The 21339-nt window shown below is 36.5% G+C and overlaps 1 protein-coding gene across 25 annotated transcripts in view; it reads left to right on the top strand.

Annotated features, from left to right (window-relative positions):
• The window catches only part of GPHN (gephyrin), a 242589-nt gene that overhangs the window by 63330 nt on the left and 157920 nt on the right, over positions 1–21339 (top strand). For all 25 annotated transcript variants that reach the window (XM_015864840.1, XM_015864845.2, XM_015864844.1 and 22 more), the window contains exon 2: positions 9563–9641. In XM_015864840.1, the coding sequence (XP_015720326.1) occupies positions 9563–9641 (79 nt within the window). The remainder of the gene's footprint in view (positions 1–9562; positions 9642–21339) is intronic.

A 21339-nucleotide genomic window follows, 5' to 3' on the forward strand; every position in this document is an offset into this window, starting at 1 on the left:
AGTCATCTTTCAGCTTGGTGAAATGTTTACAGATTAAATGGGAATGCCACAAACTGCCATTTCTTCAAAACAAAGATAAAACCTTTCAACTATTTTAACAGTTTTGGAAGCTACTGGGTTGAAATAAGAGTTTACGCTCTGCTGAACAAGAGGAGTTCAGATACTCCCTGCAAAAACCCTTCCCAGCCTGACTCTGCCTGTTCAGAAGAAGAGATTCTGTAGCAGCCATGGTTGTCCTATATTGCTGGCTGCTTCCTCTGATCCCTCAAGAGGTGCACACAGAAGAGAACAGGGAAACTGAAGGGAGGGAAGACCTCTGTACTGATAATACAGGGAATGAGAAGCCTGAAATTAAGTTCTTGTATACTAGCTTCATTTCTCTTCATTGATGTCTTCTAGATATTCAAAATGCAAGTGAGAAAATGCAATAGACAAAATGGGGGAGTAAAATGCACTTGCATAATGAAGAAGAAATATAGAAGAAAGGAGTTGCTCATTTTATTATCAAAATCCTCAGTTATTTCCCAGTAAAAAATAAACAAACAAAAATACATAGAAGAATTGGAAATATCCTGGTGCTTGAATGCCTTTATAACTGGATGTAGGCCTGGTACTTAGAGAGTTCTCTGTAAAGCTGTGGTTTCTATACAGTACTTTCTGCTTGGTTGTCTTTTTAAATAGATTTACTGGCTTTCAGATGATTTATAAAATATTATGGCACCCCATTTGTGGCAGCGTACATTTAGGATGTTTAGAAAATCTTGTAAAGTGTTATTTATAGAATTGTAGTTTATGTAGTAGCTTACCGTCCACCTGTTTTTCACATCTGACACAATTTCTGTACTTGCATTCTGTAGGCCTTCCTGCTTAGTTTGTTTTTTTTATGTAGCCCTATAAAATGTGATGGTTGTCTGAAAACAGTAATCCTGAAAGGAAGGCAGTGCTTCTGCTGGCTGTTCTAAAAGCAAGGCAAGTCTTACAAATTATTTAATAGGAAATTCATAAGAGTTCTCAGCTTGTTGATTATCTTGCACAGTGTAGCTAGAGGCTATAAATGTTAATGGTATCCAATGTTAATGGCTTTTATTTCTCTGGTTTAGAAGCCAAATTTTTACATTAAATCATACATTAAATATGAAGCAGAAGCCTGCTTATAGAATCAGAGAATAATTGAGGTTGGAAGGTCAGCTAGTCCATTCTCCTGCACAAAGCAGTCTGCTAAGATCTGGTTACTGGGAGTCCTCCAGAGCTTGAAAACATCTACTAAGGATCATTTTATGGACTTTAGATACAGTTTTATATGTTTACATGTACTTATATCTAATAAGTTAGAATTAAGAAGGGGAAAAAGGTTAGAATACAAAGGTCTTTCTTTGGAAAAGATATTATTTTGTTGAAAAGCTTAAATTAGGATTTGTTAATAAATGTGAGGTGTAATCCTTGCTTTATCATTTTGGCAGTCACCAATACAAAAAATAAATCTCTTTTCCCCAATGGGAAAAACTATTTATTCTTATTTGAGTCATACTTTCTGAAACACTGACTGCCATTATTTATTTATTTATTCATTTTTCTGCACCATTTCTCATTCTTGCTCAATTCCTTCTGCTTAAGGTTTTAATGTGAGTGGTTCTCTCTGTGGAAAGTAATTAGCAAGAATTTAGCATGGTTGATTTATAGTATCTGATATTATTTTGTAATTTACATTTGCAGATACACACGAGAGCAGTGAAAAAGGGAAATTCATGAAAACTGCATGCCAACCATGTTTTTCATGCATATATGTAAAAATTAAATAAATAAATAAAAAATAATAGTAAAAAGAAAGAATTCCTGAAGGATCATGAGAGCATGTTACTCTACTTGCCACTGCTATAGGTTTGTCAGGTGAGCCCAGATGGCAACCTGTGCAACCTTCGTGATGGAGATTGCTGCACATACACTCCCTGTGAGCATGTCAGAGTCTGCTGTCCCAAGTATAGCACCAAGCCAGCAGGCAAGAGCACCAGGCCACCTGGTGGATCAGGGGCTGGCAATTGCAGGGAATGCTGTCTTTGTGGGCTCAGATGATGAGCACCTCTTCAAACCTGTCCTTCTTGTCTGCTTTCTGGAGCTGTTGTCTCACCTGGGTGTGCAGGGATGCTTCTGACTGCTCCTTGCTGCAAACATGGAGACTGTTGGGTTACTTTTGAGCTGCTGGGAATTGAAACAGAGGTTAGAGGAGCAAGTGTTTACAAGTGTTTTTATTCCTGTGGATGCCAAAATGCTGTGCTTCAGTCCTGACAGCAGATTGACTTGATTGCCAGTATAAGCCAGCATATTAGAGCTGACAGGCTGTATAGGTTTTAAAGGCTTCTCCATTTTGTTGCTTGCTTCAGGCTGAGAGTGAAATATTGTTAAAGATTTGGAATCAGCCAAGAGAGGGAACTACCGGCTAAGTGTAAGGAGTCAAATATCAGACAAGATAATCTCCAGAGAACAGTATTTTCTGTGAAGGGTTAAATATATATATACACATATGTATGTATATATGTATTGTGGGACAGCAGTAAGATGACAACATTTGTACAGTGCAGACACGTAGCTGGGAATAGAAAAAGGCTGTGAGTCACTGTAAGGAGAGTAAGGTAAATGAACAGCATGGTTTTGACAAAAAGTCATGTTTAGGTAGCTAAAATAAATGGGAGGAATAATCTTAGCTGCTTGCTGCTTTAGTGATTCTAATTTCATTGTAATTAGTAAGAAATGCAATTTTTGAGCATGGCTGATATCCAAAAGCTTGGAATACAGAACAAATAGACAGCTAAGAGTTTAAAAACATGGAAGAATGTTCACAGAAAGAAACTTAGAGGTAGTGCTCCCTGGGCTCCAGCCCTCCATGGTGAGATGTACAGAACAGGAGGACATTCCTGTTTGCTGCTTCACAAACAAACAAAAAACCAACACAAAACAACAACCCTGGAGACCTGCAAATAAGGAAAGGAAATTTTAAAGTAATGCATTATTTTTAATGCAGTGTATGATTTGTCACTTAAAAGCATTGTATTAAATACATAAAGTTAGAAGAGATGTATGTACCTGACTGGTGTTTCATCACCTAGGCTTAGATAGTGGCATTTGAGCATGTTAAGTGAGGGAGAGCTGCTCAGGATGTGCCACTGTTGGTCCTGCTGTGTCCAGGTTGGCCCTGGTATGGTATTGCTGCCTTCAGATCTGTGCTTGGGGGATGAGGGGTCCTCAGGTGTGTTTCTAACTCCTTTCCCCTTTTGTACGTGTACTGAACTTCTATCTTTTCCCTCCCCTTTCTAGAATTTTTTTGCAGTTTACAGCCATAGAGGGGGAAACAAAATCTTCCTATTACATGTGCTTGTTAAGAACAGCTTATTTCCAATGAAAAGTAATGGATCCAAAAAGAAGCATTCCATCAAGAATTCAATATTCATCACTTCAAGGAATTTAATTGTTTTATTGAGTGCGAACAATTACAGATATTGATAATGTGACATCTCCAAAGATTTGAATGTCCCTAATGGCTTGAGGTTTTCCTTCGAAAATTCACCTCCTCGTTTTGAACAAGCCAGTGTGTTTAAGTTCAGGCTTATTAGACAAGAAATGAATATTAGATTAAAACTCAATACAGAATTTAAAGTCTTAAGGTCACACAAATATTGTGAAATTTAAGCAATAAAAGATTTGAAAGAACCATAATCCATTAGATTAATGGAAAATAAAATAACTTATTTAATTGCTGCTAGAAAACGTAAGAAACCTTTGTGGGGAGGAGAGGGGATTTAGAGGTTCATTGCCTTCTGAGAAGCTCCAACATTAATTTTACAGTATTAACAACTGTGACATAGCTGGTCTCCGTCTCCTGTGTTAAAGAATTCCTTTGCTATTTAATCTCTTGCTGAATCTGTTTATTGCCAGTTTGGGCAGCTTCTTTGCTGCACAGAAAAATTAATTTGTGAGCTTTCAGCCTGCCCCCCCCCCCCCCCCTTACAATTTTTTTTCCTGTACAACACTGTCCTTTATCTCTTCTTCTCATGTCTATTCTGCTGATGATGCTCATATGAACAAATCAGCTACAACCATATAACGCTTCTGTTTTGCTAAACTAATCAACTAATCAAGGGGGCTTTTTTCATCTTCTTTAAGAAGTCTTCATCATTTTAGTAGCCCTTCTTTGTATTTGGCTTACAGGTGATGTTATTTTTTCCACGTGTCTTTTGGGGGAAAGAAAAATGAGAAAGACAACCAACAATTCATGTTCTCTCTTCTTTTTTAGTGTTTCAATTTATTTCTGGTTTGTTTTCACCCCATTTTTCACTGGGTCACCTGAACATTTCTCATCTCCTGTTCTTCCAGAAGATGAGCTCCTTTTTTTTTTTTTTTTTTTGTATTTTATAGTAGTAGTACTTTGTCAATCTCTGTCAGTGTCTGGCACTTTATAGTATTTCATCTGAAGGGAGGAGAAAGAAGACTTGTTCTGCTCTGCAGTCCAATGATGTGTAGCTTGAAAAGCTTGCTATGGGATTTCCTTAAAGGTGTCTTCTTGAAAAAGTATTTTTGCTAAACATACTAAATGTTTTCTGTATTTCAGCGTATGACAAAAACTGTGAAAACCAAAGCATGTGCCAGCAACATTATGTGTGAATGCCAGATGTATGCAGGCAGCCAAAGTAGCCTTTACAGTACTTTTGTGTTTAAAACCTGTGAAATGGCAGCTGATAATTTATCTGCTCTGCCAGCCTCTATCTGGTCAGAAGTTATGAATATCTTGTAGTGGTATTTGCTGATGCAGCAGAGAGCACTTGTGTTGGGTAGACTTTGGTGAATTCAATTAACCAGGCTAAAATGGCTTTATTCTTGCTCTTGTCTACTGAGAATTTATATTTAGGGGTGGATTATAATATATGAGTAGAATTTGCATCTAATCTTGATAATAAAGCTAGTTCTGAATACCCAGGGAAAATTAACATCACTGCACTGGGGCTTTTTTATTTTGAACAGGCTAATTTCAGCAGTGTAATGTCTTTCATCTGTAAAGTTCATCTCATAGCTTATGAAAGTGGCATTTCTCTTCCTTTGTTTTCCTATCACATGTTAGAAAATGGTCATGAGATTGTACCTGGAGATTGGTGGCGGCTTAATGTCTGAGTGGAGTTCAGTGATGAGAGTCATTAATGACATTGACAGTGGGACTGAGTGCACCCTCAGCAAATCTGTGGATGACACCAAGCTGTGTGGTATAGTCAACATGCCTGAGCAACAGAATGCTGTCAATAGAAATGTAAGCTGTGGGACCAGGAGAACTTCAGCATGGAGAAGTTCTAGGGAGACTTTATAGTGGCCTTCCGCTGAGGAGGGTCTTTTTGTAAGGGCATGTAGCAACAGGACAAGGGGATATGGTTCCAAACTGGAAAAAGGTAGATTTAGACTAGATGCTAGGAAGAAATTCTTTACTGTGAGGGTGCTGAGACCCTGGAAGAGGTTGCCTAGAGAGGTTGTGGATGCCCCCCCACCCTGGAGGCATTCAAGACCAGATTGGATGGGGCTTTGAGCAACCTGGTCTAATGGGTGATACCTCTTCCTGCAGCAGGGGGGTTTGAACTAGATGATGTTAAAGGTCCCTTCCAATCCAAACCATTCTATGGTACAGTAAAGGGTGCTCTCTCCACCAGAGAGGTGGTGGATGCACCATCCTTGGGAACATCCAGGTCTGGCTGGACTAGGCTCTGAGTGCCTTGATCTAGTTGTAGGTGTCCCTGTATATAACATGGGAGTTGGACTAGCCGATATTTAAGGGTCTCTTCCAACTCAAACAATTCTTATGATTCATGTTGTTTCTTACAATAACGATTCTCAGTGGCCAATAGTGAGCTCTAAGGAAACCAGCCTGCGTTATTTTTAACACTCACAGGCAACATATTTTTGTAGCCGTTACAAGCGTTTGCAATTTGCAGGCAGACAAGCAGTTTCTTTCATTCTATAAAAACGTCACAAAGATTTGTGTGTGGAGATGCTAGTACTATGCTCTTTATAATTAATTTCCCATCTTCTGCAATAGATCTGGTGAAGGTGCTACAAAATTTCTCTAATATGCCATTTGTTTTTATGTATGTTTCCTGTTTGATGTGCAGTCTCTTGGAAAAAAAAAAAAATGATAGTAGCATTGAAAAAAGGGTTCAGGCAAGATATTCATCTCTGACGTTACTGTTCATTGGGCAGGCGAGATGCCTTAAATGTATTTAAATGGTAGAAGCATCAATCTTTACATCCATAAGGTATGCCAATAGAACAGGAATTTGTGTCTGCAGGGGAATAGGCTTTAAGGGAAAGATATTCTGATGTCTGAGGAAAAAAAAACTGAAAAACAAAACAGTTGTCTTTCACATTCTAAAACCGAAGGAAGAATCTTTTGTTATGTTTTGTAGTCAACCTTATGTACAACTTTAATAGTTAAGTGATTGCTTGCAAAGGTGCTTAAAGGTAAATTTAAATATTGTTCCTATATTCACAAATGTTTGAACATAACCACAAATCAGAAATGAACACTGCATAAAATGACTGCTTTTACAAACTTGGGGACTTTAAAAAAAAAAAAAAAAAAAGAGAGAGAGAGAGAATTTAGAAATAAAATCTTGGGCTGTGTGTTCATTCAGATGTTGCATTCCAAATTCTCTCCAATTGCTTTTTAAGCACAAGAAGCTGGGTGTGCCCTTTGTGTACGTGGTACAATTTGTAGCAGTGATGCATTTTCTTCCTGCCTTGTTTCCCCCCCTCAGACCTTTAAGCACTCTTTTTCATGCCTGATAGTTCTGACCTTTCTGCTATACCATCAAACACAGCTTTGTCTCCTGTCTTCCTTAAGCTTGCATTTCCATCTGAGTATACCATCTTAAAAACATGTAGTGTTGATTTTACATTTTCTTAAGCACTGAGAAATGCATTAGCCACTCTGGTTGATTGTTTCTATCCCATTTTTACTGTGAACATTTGTTTTTACATCTGTACTAGAGTTTGCAAGGGTGTGAGGGAGTGTGACTGTGCTTTTATGCAGATTGGTGAAGTGCTTGGAAGCATTCCTGTGACAGCTGTTAGTCCAGCACTGTTCTGCTGAGTTATTTCATACACTGGAAGCTCTCCTGTTGCTGTTAGAGTGTCAAAGATTTAACTAAAGATTATAGTCAAATGTTGTTTTTCATAAATTTTATTTTGGTGAATGTTAACTATAATGTTGGAGCTTCTTGAGTCTTGAAAATAGGTTTGAAATCTCTGAAATTTAGCTGAGACACCAATATTTCTTGATTCTGGCTGGTAGACTAAGAAAAAGTTTGCTTGCAAATTAGCAGCTTCTTGGTGTTCTAACTCTACTGCAATAAAAAAGGAGGAGATATGATTGAGTCCTGTTTTGAAGTGTGCAGGTACTTGATTCATGTGGAAGTTAGTTGAAAAGACTAACTTTGCTTTGCCAGTTGAAGGGAAGCTTGAAGTTTTTCATCTTCATTCATAAAAATGGTATTATATATAATAATTAAAATTAGATAAGTAAGAAAAAGCCATTGTCAAATTTAAGCTTTCATTTTAAATGTTTATTTGAGATGCATCTTGTTTTTTTAATAAAGTGCTTGAATTATATACACAGACAAATAATGGGCACTTTTACTGATGAAGTAATTTTATGTTGTTACTTTTATTCCACATTCAAAGAAATTTTTAGATCAATCATCATCTGTCTTCAGTTGATTACTTTCAATGAGGGGACATGGAGGAAACAGTAGAGAAAAGATGCATAGCATTTAGATTGCATCTTTAATGCTTTAGAAATGCTTGAATTGAGTAGTGGTGAAAAAACATTATTGACCACCATTGTTATTTGTGCTGGAGACACATCAATGCATCAGTCACATAGAATTTAACCATTAGTCAGAATATTGTGTGTACTCTCATTGCTGAAGTTGACAAGAGACAAATACAATCTAGACTTAGCTTAACTTATGGGACTATTTTTGAAACATAAAATCTGCAATATATGCTGTTTATGATTCTGCTGATCACTGGCGTGCTCCTTTAGCTCAGCAGTTTGAAATTTTATAAATGCAGTTGTGGACAAGGAAATTAAAGATTTCTGAAGGCCCAAGGTGTTCAAGGGGAGTTCACTGCCCTACGCTGCTCTTGCTGGTTCACTGCAGTTAAATTTCAGTTTAGTGCAGAGATTGCCTCTGGGGCAATGAGCCAGGGGTCCTGAATGTGCTGCTGGATCAGCAGCTACAATTGCTGAAGATGTGTGGCATTTGCCTCAAAGACAAGAGCCGCTTCGTGGCCTTGGTATGGATTATCCTGAGGGGCTTTCTGGGACCACTGGTTGTAACGGTGTTGAAGTGCACAGAGGGTAAACATTAGTGTTAGCTGTGAGAGAGTTGCAGTAGGCACTTACTCCCAGATACCCCAGCCCCTTCTGGAGGCCTTTCCTCCAGCTTCTCTCTTTACTAACAGCCTGACAGACTGTGGGCTGCTGAGGTGTGTAGGCAGCAGGGGGTAGGGCTATCACAGTGTGTATTTTACTCTGTGCAAATAAAGAACATATTTTAGGAACGATGTGCATTTTTTATGCTGTTGATGGTGCACATGAATACTCATAGATGTAAATCAGAGGGAGAGTCTCTCGCATTTAGAGAGCAGAAGGAACACATGCTTTTGCAAATGATTTTAAATGCATTCCCTTTCATCAACTGTGAGTGAGGCTGCGTTCTGTATCAGAAGATGAGCAGTGTTGCATTTCTTATGAGCTTTACTCAGTCTGGCATGTTATCTTGATAATTAGGGGAAACTACTTTTTACATTGACTTTTGTCATGTCACAACCTCTGTTTTTCAGAAAGTCTTGATGTAGTCATAAAAGCCTTTGAACTGATGCTGACTTATTACAGTGCTCATGCTACAACTTTATTTCCACCTCACAAATTGACTGTCTCATTGAGAGAAGTGTCTATGAGATTGAAAAGAATACCTGTGCTGAGATAATTAGCAAACGTAAGGGAGTTTCAGAGCATAATCAACACTTTTTTTTTTTAATGTAGTGAAGTAAACCAAAATACATTAATATCTTTTAAATTTTTTTGGTAATTTTTTTGAGTAAATATAGCTATTGAACTTTGTATGTTGATTAAAAGCATAGCAACACACTCCTTTTGATTAGCTAAAGAATACAGAGCTATGAATGATTAAGGTTTCTTCTCTTAAATGTATCAATATCTGCACATACAGTATTGTATTTGAGAATTATTTTACCCAGAACTATAGGAGTCTTAAGGACACCAGTTTGTATCCATTTATTTCTTTGTATATTGTGATAGATTATCACTTTCAATTGGGATGATTTACCTTAAAAATTGTTGAAATGTCACTGAAAATCAGACCTTGTATATGAATGTCAAATTCCACTTAACACACACACAAAAAAATTATTAACTAATCAGTAGAGTCATATTTCATTTTTAAAATTCCACCTCTTTTGTTTCTCTTGTTTTGTTTTGTTTTAATTTTATTTCTATTTTTTTTAGTGAGTGACAGTTGCTTCAGGAACCTTGCCGAGGATCGTAGTGGGATAAACCTTAAAGATCTGGTCCAGGACCCTTCTTTGTGAGTATCTGGCTCTTATTGCTAAGCAATGGAAAAACTTTGTGATAATACTGTGAGTAGTTTTGTAATTGTATCAGTAGTATTATAATGCACTTCACTTACTTCTTTAATGATAGTATGCTTGCCAAGTTGTTAGACTTCAATAGAGGCACATATTATTAAAACCATGTTTGCTACCTACTTATGATCATAGACTAACATCAAGTGAGTATTACAGTAAAGGGAACAAAGAGTATTCATCAGAGGAAATAGATTGTGCATGCTGGTATTTCAGTGGAGAATATACAAAGTCATTCCTCTTTGTTGAAAATTGAACCACACAGAAATTAGCAGATTACTAAGTAATTGTTATTGCCAGTTATCTTTAAATACAGCTGATATTCATTTAATTTTCTACTACTTGAGTGTATGAGCATATGATCATTTTGGTTTTTTTTTTTCCCTTGTTGAAGACTGGAAGACTAGTGGTCTTCATCTTAGTATGATATCTTCCTCTAAAACAAACTTCAGTCTCATGAGCTCTGAGCAAGACATGACATTTTGTCAAACTTTTTTTTCCCTCCATTTAACTTTGGTACTGGCTGAAAATTTGCTTGCTGATGTGCAGAAGTATATTAACTGTTGTGGAAGAAAGGGAAAAATGTACATGTCCTTAAGAAGAGTGATAGCGTACTCTACAGTTGGTCCTATCATGATGGCGTTTATGTTAGCGGTGCACTTTCTGTAGTAGAAGTTGAAAATGAGTAGAAAGTTGAGCATATTTGACATCTTGTTTCAGTTACAAGAAACTTTGAGTAATTGAGGTAGATGCAGAATTTGCTTTGCCACATTGATGGATGACATACATGCATACATATGTGCATTCTTGGAAAATTTATATATACTGTGTTTAATTTGTGATTATTAATGGAAGTAATGTGGAAAAGTAGAATTGTTGCTTGAGTCTGAATGCAATAAGAACATTTTTAGTAATTACTAAGTGTCAAAATCAAGACTAATTCAAAACACTTTGTTTTCAACTGAATTTTGTCTTTGAGCTGCTTTATTTTCTCTTTGATATTTATATGTGTTGTTTTGCACTGCAAGTGGGCTTCTATGCTACCCTGTTTTGGTTTTGAACCTGTGCACCCTTCAGAAAGGATGGATTGTGTTTTGTGTTGAATGATGATCTTTCTTATTTGCCATTTACAAAAATGATGAAAATCTTGTAGTTCCTTCCCTGACCATAACTTACAAGAAGAATGTTGTAATAGGTTATTGTAATCTACAAAATAAATTCAGTGGATTTCTGTTGCTTGTACCACAGAAGTTTAAGTGGCTGCCAAGTGCCCTTTTTATCACTCACTTTGAAAGTTGGAATAAAGTCAGAAAGCATCTGCTAGTTCTCAAGGACTGCTGAATGCAAGAAATGCCTTTTTCTAGAGTCACAAAGTCATGGAATGGCTTAGATTGGAAGGGACCTTAAAAGAGATCCATTTCCAATCCCCTGCCATAGACTGGGTTACCACACAGTAGATCAAGCTGCCCAAGGCCCCATCCAAGAGGGCTTGGAATACCACCAAGGATGGGGTATCTATCCATAGCTTCTTTGGGCAATCACCATCGAAACAGATATACTTGGTTTTGTCTTTCCAAGCAGATATTCTTATTGTTTACTGCTGAGTACTTGTTAAGAGATCTTGCAAAATGTTAAATTACATGAATGAATCTTCAAAGGTAAAGAAAGTACCAAGTAAGGCTGTATTGTCCAGCCCAGTCTTTTGTAGCTGACTCCTAAGGTACCGTGGTTTCTGAATACTTTATGATGCAGGAAGAATGCAAAAGGGCAATATGGGGCTGAAGAATTACAGTGTCAGTTGGAAATATGGTTTAACCTTTTCTGAAAGAAAATGAAGTTTAGTTAAAAACTCTAGAGAACTTAGCTAAAATTTTCACCTGTAGCAATAGCTGAAATTACAATGTTCCTCCTCTTGACAGTTTAATATCTATGGATTTCTTAGGTGTTTTTTCACTTTGTAGATCAACCGTCTCTCTTCTCTGTAATCAGATTTTCATAAAGAAATTCTGGTGCTCTCTCTGTGAGTGAGTCTGTCACTCTAAAGGTCTGCATTGCATTTCTAATGCATGACATTAATAAAGTTAGTTTAACAAAGAGGGTGCAAAAGGTTTTAGGCTTGTTAGCATGCAAATAGATAATTAGTGCATACTTCTAACAGGAAATCAGATTAATAGCAGGTTAGCAGTTGAGGTAGAATTATACTGTAATACATACCCAGAACACAATATCACAAAAAAAGTTTGGTTTTATATTAGGGTGGCTTAATACATCATGTAAAATGCGTTTGGAATGGTGTCCAACTCTTATGAGAGTTAGCTGTTTGATAGAGTTTTCTAGACTGCATTGGCATCTTCTTTGTTGTTTGTCACTTCTGGCTCCATTGCAGACAGAATGTTCTGTTATCGCAGAAAGCTATCAAATGGATGCTTTTTCTGCAGGGCTGTAAGCGTGGCTTTACACTGAAATGAGACTCTGTACTATAGCATTGAGGGGCTTGGGGGTTAATATCTGAATTTTATCAAGTGTGCTTAATTATCAGGGTAGGGTTGTTTTGTTTTTCTTTTTTTTTTTTTTTTCTTTCCAATTGAGGTATAAGCTTGAGCTGTCTGGACTCTTTATTTGCATTCAGTTCTCTTGGCACTGATAATAATCTGCTTCACAGACTAGGATACTGAGCATTTCTTTCTATTTGTGTATATCCAATTCTGTCAATGAAAATAAACAGAAATACCACTTGAGGGGGAAAAAAAAAGTGTATCAAACTTAGAACATGGAGTTTACTGAGTCACTGTGGAAGAAAGAAGCATTCAGCATTGTACATTTCAGTCACATTCTGTAGTTAATTACAGAAAAGTTGAATTTCATTAAAACATTGATTGGAAGTTCAAGTAGAAAGTTGATTAGAGATTTCAGTGCTGTTCTTTATTCACTGCATAAGCTGATGTTCAGACTGTGTACAATGCCCAGTTTGGGAAACAAACCTTTGAGGAAGATACAGAGGTGTGTGAGAGAAGGGCAAGAGGAGATGACAAAGTGCAATGTGTTCTGTTTGTTATTTAGTTTAGAGATAAAACGGTGGAAAAGAGGAAGTATGAACAGCCTACAGTATATAAAAAATATTAGAGCCTTTTCTTTTTGGTTGATTAGAAGGAATTATTTCACTTTGTAGCATATGAGATTGTTTGGATAGTTGGAAAAAAATCTAAATGTCAGTATGGTAAAGAATCTATTTCTGGGAATGTCAGGAAAGGCTGTGCAGATTGCAGTCTACATACATAGGACCTTGTAGATGTTCTTAGAGCTGGAAATGCATTTTCTTCCTTTCTTTTAGAGGAAAAATAAAAAAAGCACGTTTTCATGCAGTTTTGCATCAGCACAGTCAGCATGAACAAAAAACAGGTAGAACTTCTTATGATTGCTTTATAGTAATTTATTGTAGGTAATAATATTCAAGACTATGATTTGGTTTAGATGATGCATACACTCCAGCCTGCCTGCCAGTCAAATAACACATGAAAGATATTTAGAGTTTTGCATTCCACTGCTGAGCTTGATCTACATTAGAAGACTATAGACATCTTTCCATGAATGGTCCTAAACAGCAGAGCTACAGACAAATGGTAGCTGCAGTCTGGTTGTTGATGATACAGATGTTCTTCAAATTACATTCAGCTGAACTAAAATGCAGTTGAGCAGCCTAAAATGCTAGCAATGTCATGCTTATATGGGAAGATCTTTGATGCACTGTAGCAAGACAGGAGCTGGTGTTCAAGTACAGACAGGAAGTTGAGCAGTTTATTCCTTACTTAGAAGCAGACTGAAAGTTGCCCCCTTTCTACTCCTCCTCAGCCCAGTAGGTCATTCAGTGTGGCCTTCCAAATTAATTCTAAATTTCTTTTAACTGTAGGTTACTTTAGGTAGCTTTGCTTTGGAAACACCTCTGAAGCATGAACCCCATCAGGTCAGTAGAGGTTTAGGTATATACATCCACCTAATTCAGGCAGAAAATCTAGGTGTAGATGTTCCCAAGTTTTAGCTCTTCTGTCACTTTATAAGATGTTCCTTTGAGCTCTAGCCTACATATAGACATATAGTTTGTAAAATAAATGCTTATACAGAAAAGAGGCTGCTTTTAAGCTCTCTGTGAGAATTACTAACTGCAGGTGCACATATTCACTGATACCCATTTGTTTGGAGGCATCTTAAGAGCTTCTTTGAGCTGAACAGAATCTGATGATGAGAGGCCCTCAGTAGCTTAAGATGTCTTCTCATCTTAACCATGTTTCATATCTCCTTCAGATTCACAGTGATGTTAATGAAAAACAGAAAGAATAGCTAATTTCTGACAGGAGAACTGAAATTGTTTTTTAATACCTATGCAGAAACTTATATATATATATATTTATTACATTTAATATATAAATATAATATATATATATATTATATGTATACACACACACACACACACATATAAAAAAATACTTGTTTCATAAAAGCCGTGAGAAGAAGTTATTTACTCTCCATGCAGTAGTATTAGAAAGACAGTCAAAACATTAATAATATAGAAGTTTATCAGGTCCGTGGTAGACGTTGTTTGAACTTGAATTGAATCCCCCTTGTTGACAGCAGAAGCTATAAATCATGACAGAAGTCATCTGTGTCACTGCTTTGTATTTCATGTAAGAAGATGGATACTTCTTTTGGGAACTAACTAAGAGAATTTTACAAGTTGTTGCATAGTCTTAATGACTGACAGTCAGTCCTCTGAAGACGATGAGGTAGTTCTTGAAGAACTCTGATTATTTATCTAATGGAAGACACAAGCTGTTCTGTAGGATTGAAGAGCTGATGAATATAATTCTAACTCTGTGAATGGAAAATCTGACCTTATCAGTCTTCACTTGAAGGAAGCTAACAGTTGTTGATGATTGTTATCTACAATTTTGTGAGCCTGTGAGTCCCTGTCCCCCCGTTTCCTACAAACCTTTTGAAAGGGGCTTGCCATTTAGGTGTACTGACTATCTGAGAGAACTCCCTTTCTCTGATCTTCTCTATTATGTTTCAAGAAAATAATTTTCTCAACATACAATACCCATTGGCAGATTGTAGTGAAACGCTAATATTGCTTGCATTTTTCTATGTCTCCTTTGGCTTAATGACTCATAAACCTATAGCACCCTTCTCATCCATCTTAAGCAAAACCTTTGTCACAGTCTTTGGAAAAGCTGAATATCAGAAAAATACCTATTTTTAAAAAAAAAAATTTAGTCACTTTCAACTAATTATTTTTTTCACTGTGCCCGAAAGGAGTCATCTTTTAATTTCTGCAAAGCTCTGTGTCAGCTTTGCCTACAAATAGTAGCCTTATTCAGAACCAGTTTTGTCTTCTCTCAACATATGATTTCCAAATTCTGTAAAGGAGTTTTCTTCTGTTTGCTGCAACAGTGCTGTGAGGCAGCCCGTAACTTGAGGGACTTCTGAGACAAACAAGGAAACAAAGAAGGTGCTGTAGAAGCAGAGGCTCCATGACCCCGGGTTGCTGAGGTAGGAGGTGGTTAGCCTTGGTGCCCACTGGTTCACAGAATGGCTGCTATGTGGCCTGGCCCTTCGAGCTGGTGCTTGAGGCCCTTTCTGCAAATGTGTTCAGGGAATTCTGTGCCAGTGGGATCTGCAGCCTACTGTGTGAGGAGGAAGTTTGAAACAAAATACATTTGGATTGCACTCTTTCATGGGGCTGTTTCTTTCTGCTCATTTGTTCTGAAACTAAGTTTTAAATGGATAAATGTTTGTTGGAACAAACAGATTAGCAATGGTTACTAGACTTTTCTCCTTAGCTAAAAAACAACTTACAGTGGAGGCACACAGAAGGAATACTGTAAAGATAAAGTGATTTTAAAAAAAGAGATTATTCACCATATTTCAGAGTTCAGAAGTTTTGACAGGAAAAGATTTAGACAGCAGGTCTGGAAAAAATAGAAATATGTCATCAAGTTTAACTGAACTGAATATTTTATAACTGGTGTAACATGGGATCCTGGAGTATAAATGATTGATGTTTTTACAAAGAAAAAAAAGGGGGGGTGGGGGGGATGAGATTATTGTACCTACACGATTAATTACATTCATGCAGCTTCTAGCTCAGCAAAGGTCTGGAAATGAAGGTAGCAAGAGGCAAGAAGCATGCACCAGAAGACAAGTAATGCTTGACGCTATATGTTTGTTCCCTAAGCACCTGTTTCTCAATCCCTGAAACATTGTACTGAGTTGTGTGGGCTTTTATACAGAGCTGCTATGGCAGTTATATTCTTATTGCAGTCATAATCATTTCCTAAGCAACAGACTACATGTGAACTTAGTGTGTTTTTGCATGGAGTCAATGAGAAATTGCACTTGAGAGCAGAGCAGGCTTCCCTGACATGACTGAAGCTAAATTTGGAACTCCCAGTAGCAGAGGCACTCTCAGCACAGGACTTGTAATAATTTATTATACAGAAGAAATTTTCTCTCCTTTAGTCTCACTACTGAAGGCAACTAAATGCTCTTCTGAAATGCCTTTTCTCTCTGGACATGATTTTTTTTGTAGAACAGGATATGTTTTGTCAAAGCTATAAATACTTGAAGGGAGTGCTTAATTAGATGAGGCCTTTATTGAATTTGTGTACATATTTGCATATAGATTAAGTTAGCAGGGGAAACAAATAAGCTGTTTCTCACAGACTGAAATAGAACTAACTGCAGGTTTCAGATGTAAAGAAAGTCTTTGCTGTAAATCTTATGAATTACTCTGTATTCAGATATGGAATTTGATACTCGGAAATGGTTTTACGTTTTTATACATAGGAGGCATTACTTCTGGAGCAACCTGTTTATTTACTACAAACTACAACTGATACAAAGAGCACAATAACGCTATTTGATGGAGCACATTATCAGCTACTAAGCACTTATTCAATATAGTCACCCCATTAGCTGTGCATTTTTGCTGATGATGAGCAAGAGCCAGCATGCTGTGCTTGTAAAAAATTGTACCAGTAGTGGTGACAAACAATCACTGCTGCTGCTGAAACACACCACCCTCTGCCTCACTCTGCTTATGTCAACTGGTCTCAACAAAAGTTCAGCAAGTGTCTGTGAGTATCAGTAGGTGCCCTTTTTTTCTGCATGGAGGAATTCAATGCCGCAGCCTTGTTCCATACACACTTCCATGTCAGTTTCCATTTTGTCAGGCTACCCCTCTGCTGCCATCTGTCACATAGCCACAAAATAGAATGGAATATAGGTGGGAAGGTTCAGCCTCTGCTGCCATACCGTGAACATCCACCTCTGATGTGGGCCAACATAATAGAAGAGGTGGCATTACTTTTGGGACAGCCCCGATACAGTACTATTTGCAGTATTAAGTAATAGATCACTTTCTTAATTATAAAGCAGTGTCCTACCATCATTTACTCAGATATACCATTTAAAATTGTTTTATTTTTAAGACTGTAGAACAGAAATCTCTGCAGATGGTGATTTAAGAAGGAAGAAGTATATTTATCCACAATAATATTTGTGGTGTTTTCATGTATTCTTTTCTCACTTTTCTTTACTATAACTTGAATTTTATCATGGAATTTTCACTTATGCTTTTGCTTTTTATCTATGCTAACATATAAACAACACAGCGAAGTGCCCAGGACACAAAGTATGATAGTCCTTTTCAACACAGACTGTTCTGTGATTATATGATGGCAGCCTGGAAGTTCAAATTAACACATCAAGGATTCAGAAACTCATACCTCAACTCATATTCTGCAAATAGTTCTGTCAAAGAACCACAGTGATACTACAACACTAAATGCTTCCTTTACATCTTGGTAATTCTATTTAAAGCTTTTTGCTTTTTCTTTACCTACAGCATCTCTTTTTACCTGCAGCTTCATCCTCTTTGTTATATTCTAAGAAGTTGTCAATTCTAATAGATTATTTTCTGTTAGTTGATGAGTTTTGGATATGAAAGTGTATCCCATTTATATAATGTGATATTTTTGTTTAACTTTCTTTATATTTCCATGAAATTTATTCTTAACTTCATTTTCAAAGAATCAGTTATTTTAGTGAATTTAGGTGGCTCTGGAGTCTTGTTGAAGGTCCATCACTGAAGTAGCTATTTGGAAAGTACACAGTGAGAGTTGTCTTTCTCCCATGTTTATTTAGTATGTTTCTCTCATTGTCACAAATGTTACAAGTACAATTACTGTGTTCTGTAGCTTGGTACCATATGTGGAAACATTCTACAACAAGTGTTCAACAACGAAATTAGATGGTAGAGAAGTTCAGGAGTGCAAAACTGGAGTGCCTTACTTTCTTCATTTTAACAAACCATACTACATTTGTTCTTGTGATTTTTTAATTATTTTTTAAAAATTAATTAATTTATTTTTTGAAGTTTGGGCTTTTTTGACTGTGGTGTTTCATTTTTTTCCAAATGAAACACTAAAAGAATCATGTGTGCTTCAAAAGTGAAGATTCTTTTAGTGGAACCATTTCTCTTTCCTGCTCACATTAAAAAAAAATAAGTGTTTGTTTGTTGTTTTTTTTTAACACAGCATAGAAAGAAACTCAGTATATGGATTACTATTAACATAAGGAAGACATTCACTCGGTGTTTGTTTTCATATACAGAAGAAGGCAATACAGGGTAGCATAACGAAGATTGTTACCATGGTTGTTCTGAGGTGTTTGCATTGTTTATAATTGTGAAGCCGACTGCTTCAAGTGCACAAGCAGCTGTTGTGCCTGTACCATACCTGCCAGTGTTGGATGCACATCTTTTAGTAAACTCTGTCTCGTGCATACTCTATCGTGTATGTTATGTTCTGAAAATTAGAAGATATAAATACATTTTAATTACACCTACAATGAAAGTTTTATAGAAATCAGATCTTCATTTTTATCTAAATCTGTGTGATTTTTCAGGGGAAAATTAGAGACTTCTGAAGTGTTTTCAGGTTTTTTTTGGCTAAAAGGTAGGTAGGATAATTACAATTCATTATTTGCTTATATATAAGCATTAGTAATAGATGAACTGTTAAAGATTTGGAGGTTTCAAATCACTTCACATTTTAAGTATTTTGCATTTCTACAGAACATTGGGTTCTGTGCTGTGAAAGAACTTTGTGAAGCGTGTTTTTTATGAAATCAAAACTAAGACCATTTCTCCCCTTTTTGTTAGTTTCTCAGTCACAGCAAGAGATGTGCCTGCTTCTGCTGGCGTGGTTAAGCAGAACATTTTGAAGACACATACATGAAATAGAAATACCCCACATTTTTTTTCTAAGCTCGAGTTCTTACTTAGCTATGCATTATTGGGATTGCTAGAGCTCTTCTTTCTGGTCACAACTTATGTTTGATATTTTCATGGTGGAAATAGGGGAACGAACATTATGTGCACAGTGCTGCATGTATAGAAACACATAACCTACTTTTAAAACATTGACAGTGGTCATTATAGCTACAACACAGAGCTTACTGTAGGCTCAGTAAGGTTTTGTCATAGGTTTTTACTTGGTTCTCAGTATGACTGCACAGTTACCAGTATCCAGGCTTTTTATTAATTTGCCAGATTGAATATTTCTTTATAGCTTAATATACTGACAAATTGCAAAGGGGTAGAACTAATCTGTGGCAATGCTAGCAATATGTAGAAATGCCTTTCTATTTTTGTAATGCAGTAATGTAATCCCTTAAAATTTGTTTCAGTGGCATCTCAATTGAAGATTTGAATTACTTTAATTTCCCAACAACCAACCAATTTTATCTGTTCTTAATACTCTAACTTCAAATGAATTAGAACTGTTTCTGTCCAAGATCTCATTTTCTGCAGCAGTATGAAGACATTAACGAGAACTGCCCTTCTTTATTAATTGAGAGTTCCTTAGTTTATCAATTGCATTTATTCTTCACATGTTCTCTTTCTTTGTTTTAATATTCCCCTTCACTTCAAGGCTGTGGCACTATATACAAAGCCTTCTCAAGACTGTGATTTATTTTATTACTTTGACATGCTAAGTCATAGTTTCTTTGTACTGTTCTGCACAAGGCAGCTGCCTTCTTTTCTCCACAAGTTTTTACTTTCCCAGATTATTGGATACCTTAATAGACAAGCAATTCTACCACCCTATCCTCTGTAATCATAGGTCAGAAAATACCCTCTAATCTCTAATCTAATCTAACAGTGGGTTTCAGATACCTTAGGTTAGAATTGTGGAGAAGGAAGAAGAATTCACTGAAGCTTCAGTAATTGGTGATAAAAAATTATTGAAAAATATCAGTTTTTAAACTTAATATATTTGGACAAGAACTGTAAGTATAAGAATGAAGAGGTTAGGCATCATTTACTTCTATAATTACAATGTTTAAAGGAAATGCACTTCCTGAAACAGACAGATTGGGTAATGGCAAAGAGCAATCCCTATAACCTTTATGACAAGAAGGCTGATTGATGAATGTTTTCAAGAAGTGATGTTCTTCAACCAGCAGGGTCTTCTCTGATGGTACTTGTCCTTTCTATGTCAGCAAAAACTATTCTTGAAAAAAGGTAGTTGCAGAAAATCTTTTGGTGTTCTGTTATTCTGGAGGAGGAGTGAATGATCAAGTACTGCATTCAGATATATATGGTGTGTATACATACTACTCAGATTTTACATCTGCTTCTGTTGCTTTGTTTTAAAACACACTGAAGAAAATACTAGCTGGAGTTACTAGCCCTTAGCCTGGTATGATTGCTTTTTTTCAGCTCAGAAGCAGGTCTACCTCTTTTCATTTCTTTTTGTTCTAATAATCTTTTGTGAAACTCTTATAACAACCTAGCAGGAGAGCATGAGGCTTACAGGAGAAAAATCTAACAATCACTGCAGAAAACTGCATGAACTGTATGTTCCAAATCCTTGAGGTAAGGAAGATGAGGGCTGAAGAGTTTTGTGCCAGGCAGGGGGAGAGAGTTTGTTCGTGGGGGAATTGCTAAAAGGGAGTCACACTGACCAGAGTTTGATAATCAAGGGCATTTCTTAAAACTTCATTTCATAGATGGAGATTGTCTTTGAAGTAGTAGAAAATAACACTCTCTGTTCAGTGCTGCTGATTAGCTTGCTAAAGGAAAGATATATCATGAAATAAGACTAGATTATTATAATGTAAATATTAATATTAAATACTAATATTGATTTGTGCATGTGCATTCTCAGTACTGCTTGTGATTAATGGAAATACTGAGTGAGTAATTTAAGTGTTAAGGGATCAAGTGGGGCTAAGAATAACAGGCAAACACAAGAAGGCCACTCATTTCCAGTCTTCACTTGAGCATTGAGCCATTGACTGCAATGCTCTGAGTAAGACCATCCAGCTAATTCCGTAGATGAACACAGCAGTAGCTATTTTGTACTTGGCTGGTAAAAATGAATTAAATGTTGAATGTAAAATTATACTGGAAAACCTAAAGAAAATCTAATATTTGGTTTCATGTCAATGTGTTCTTAAAATATTTCACTAAAGAACTTAAAGATTTTTATGATGTGCAAATGTTTTCATTGTGATTTTACTGCATATTTTGGTGAAAAGTTTCTCTGGTGCATGACCAGGTAGCCCTTATCAAGTTTT

This window comes from Coturnix japonica, chromosome 5 (assembly GCF_001577835.2).
Source record: "Coturnix japonica isolate 7356 chromosome 5, Coturnix japonica 2.1, whole genome shotgun sequence".
Lineage (NCBI taxonomy): Eukaryota > Metazoa > Chordata > Aves > Galliformes > Phasianidae > Coturnix > Coturnix japonica.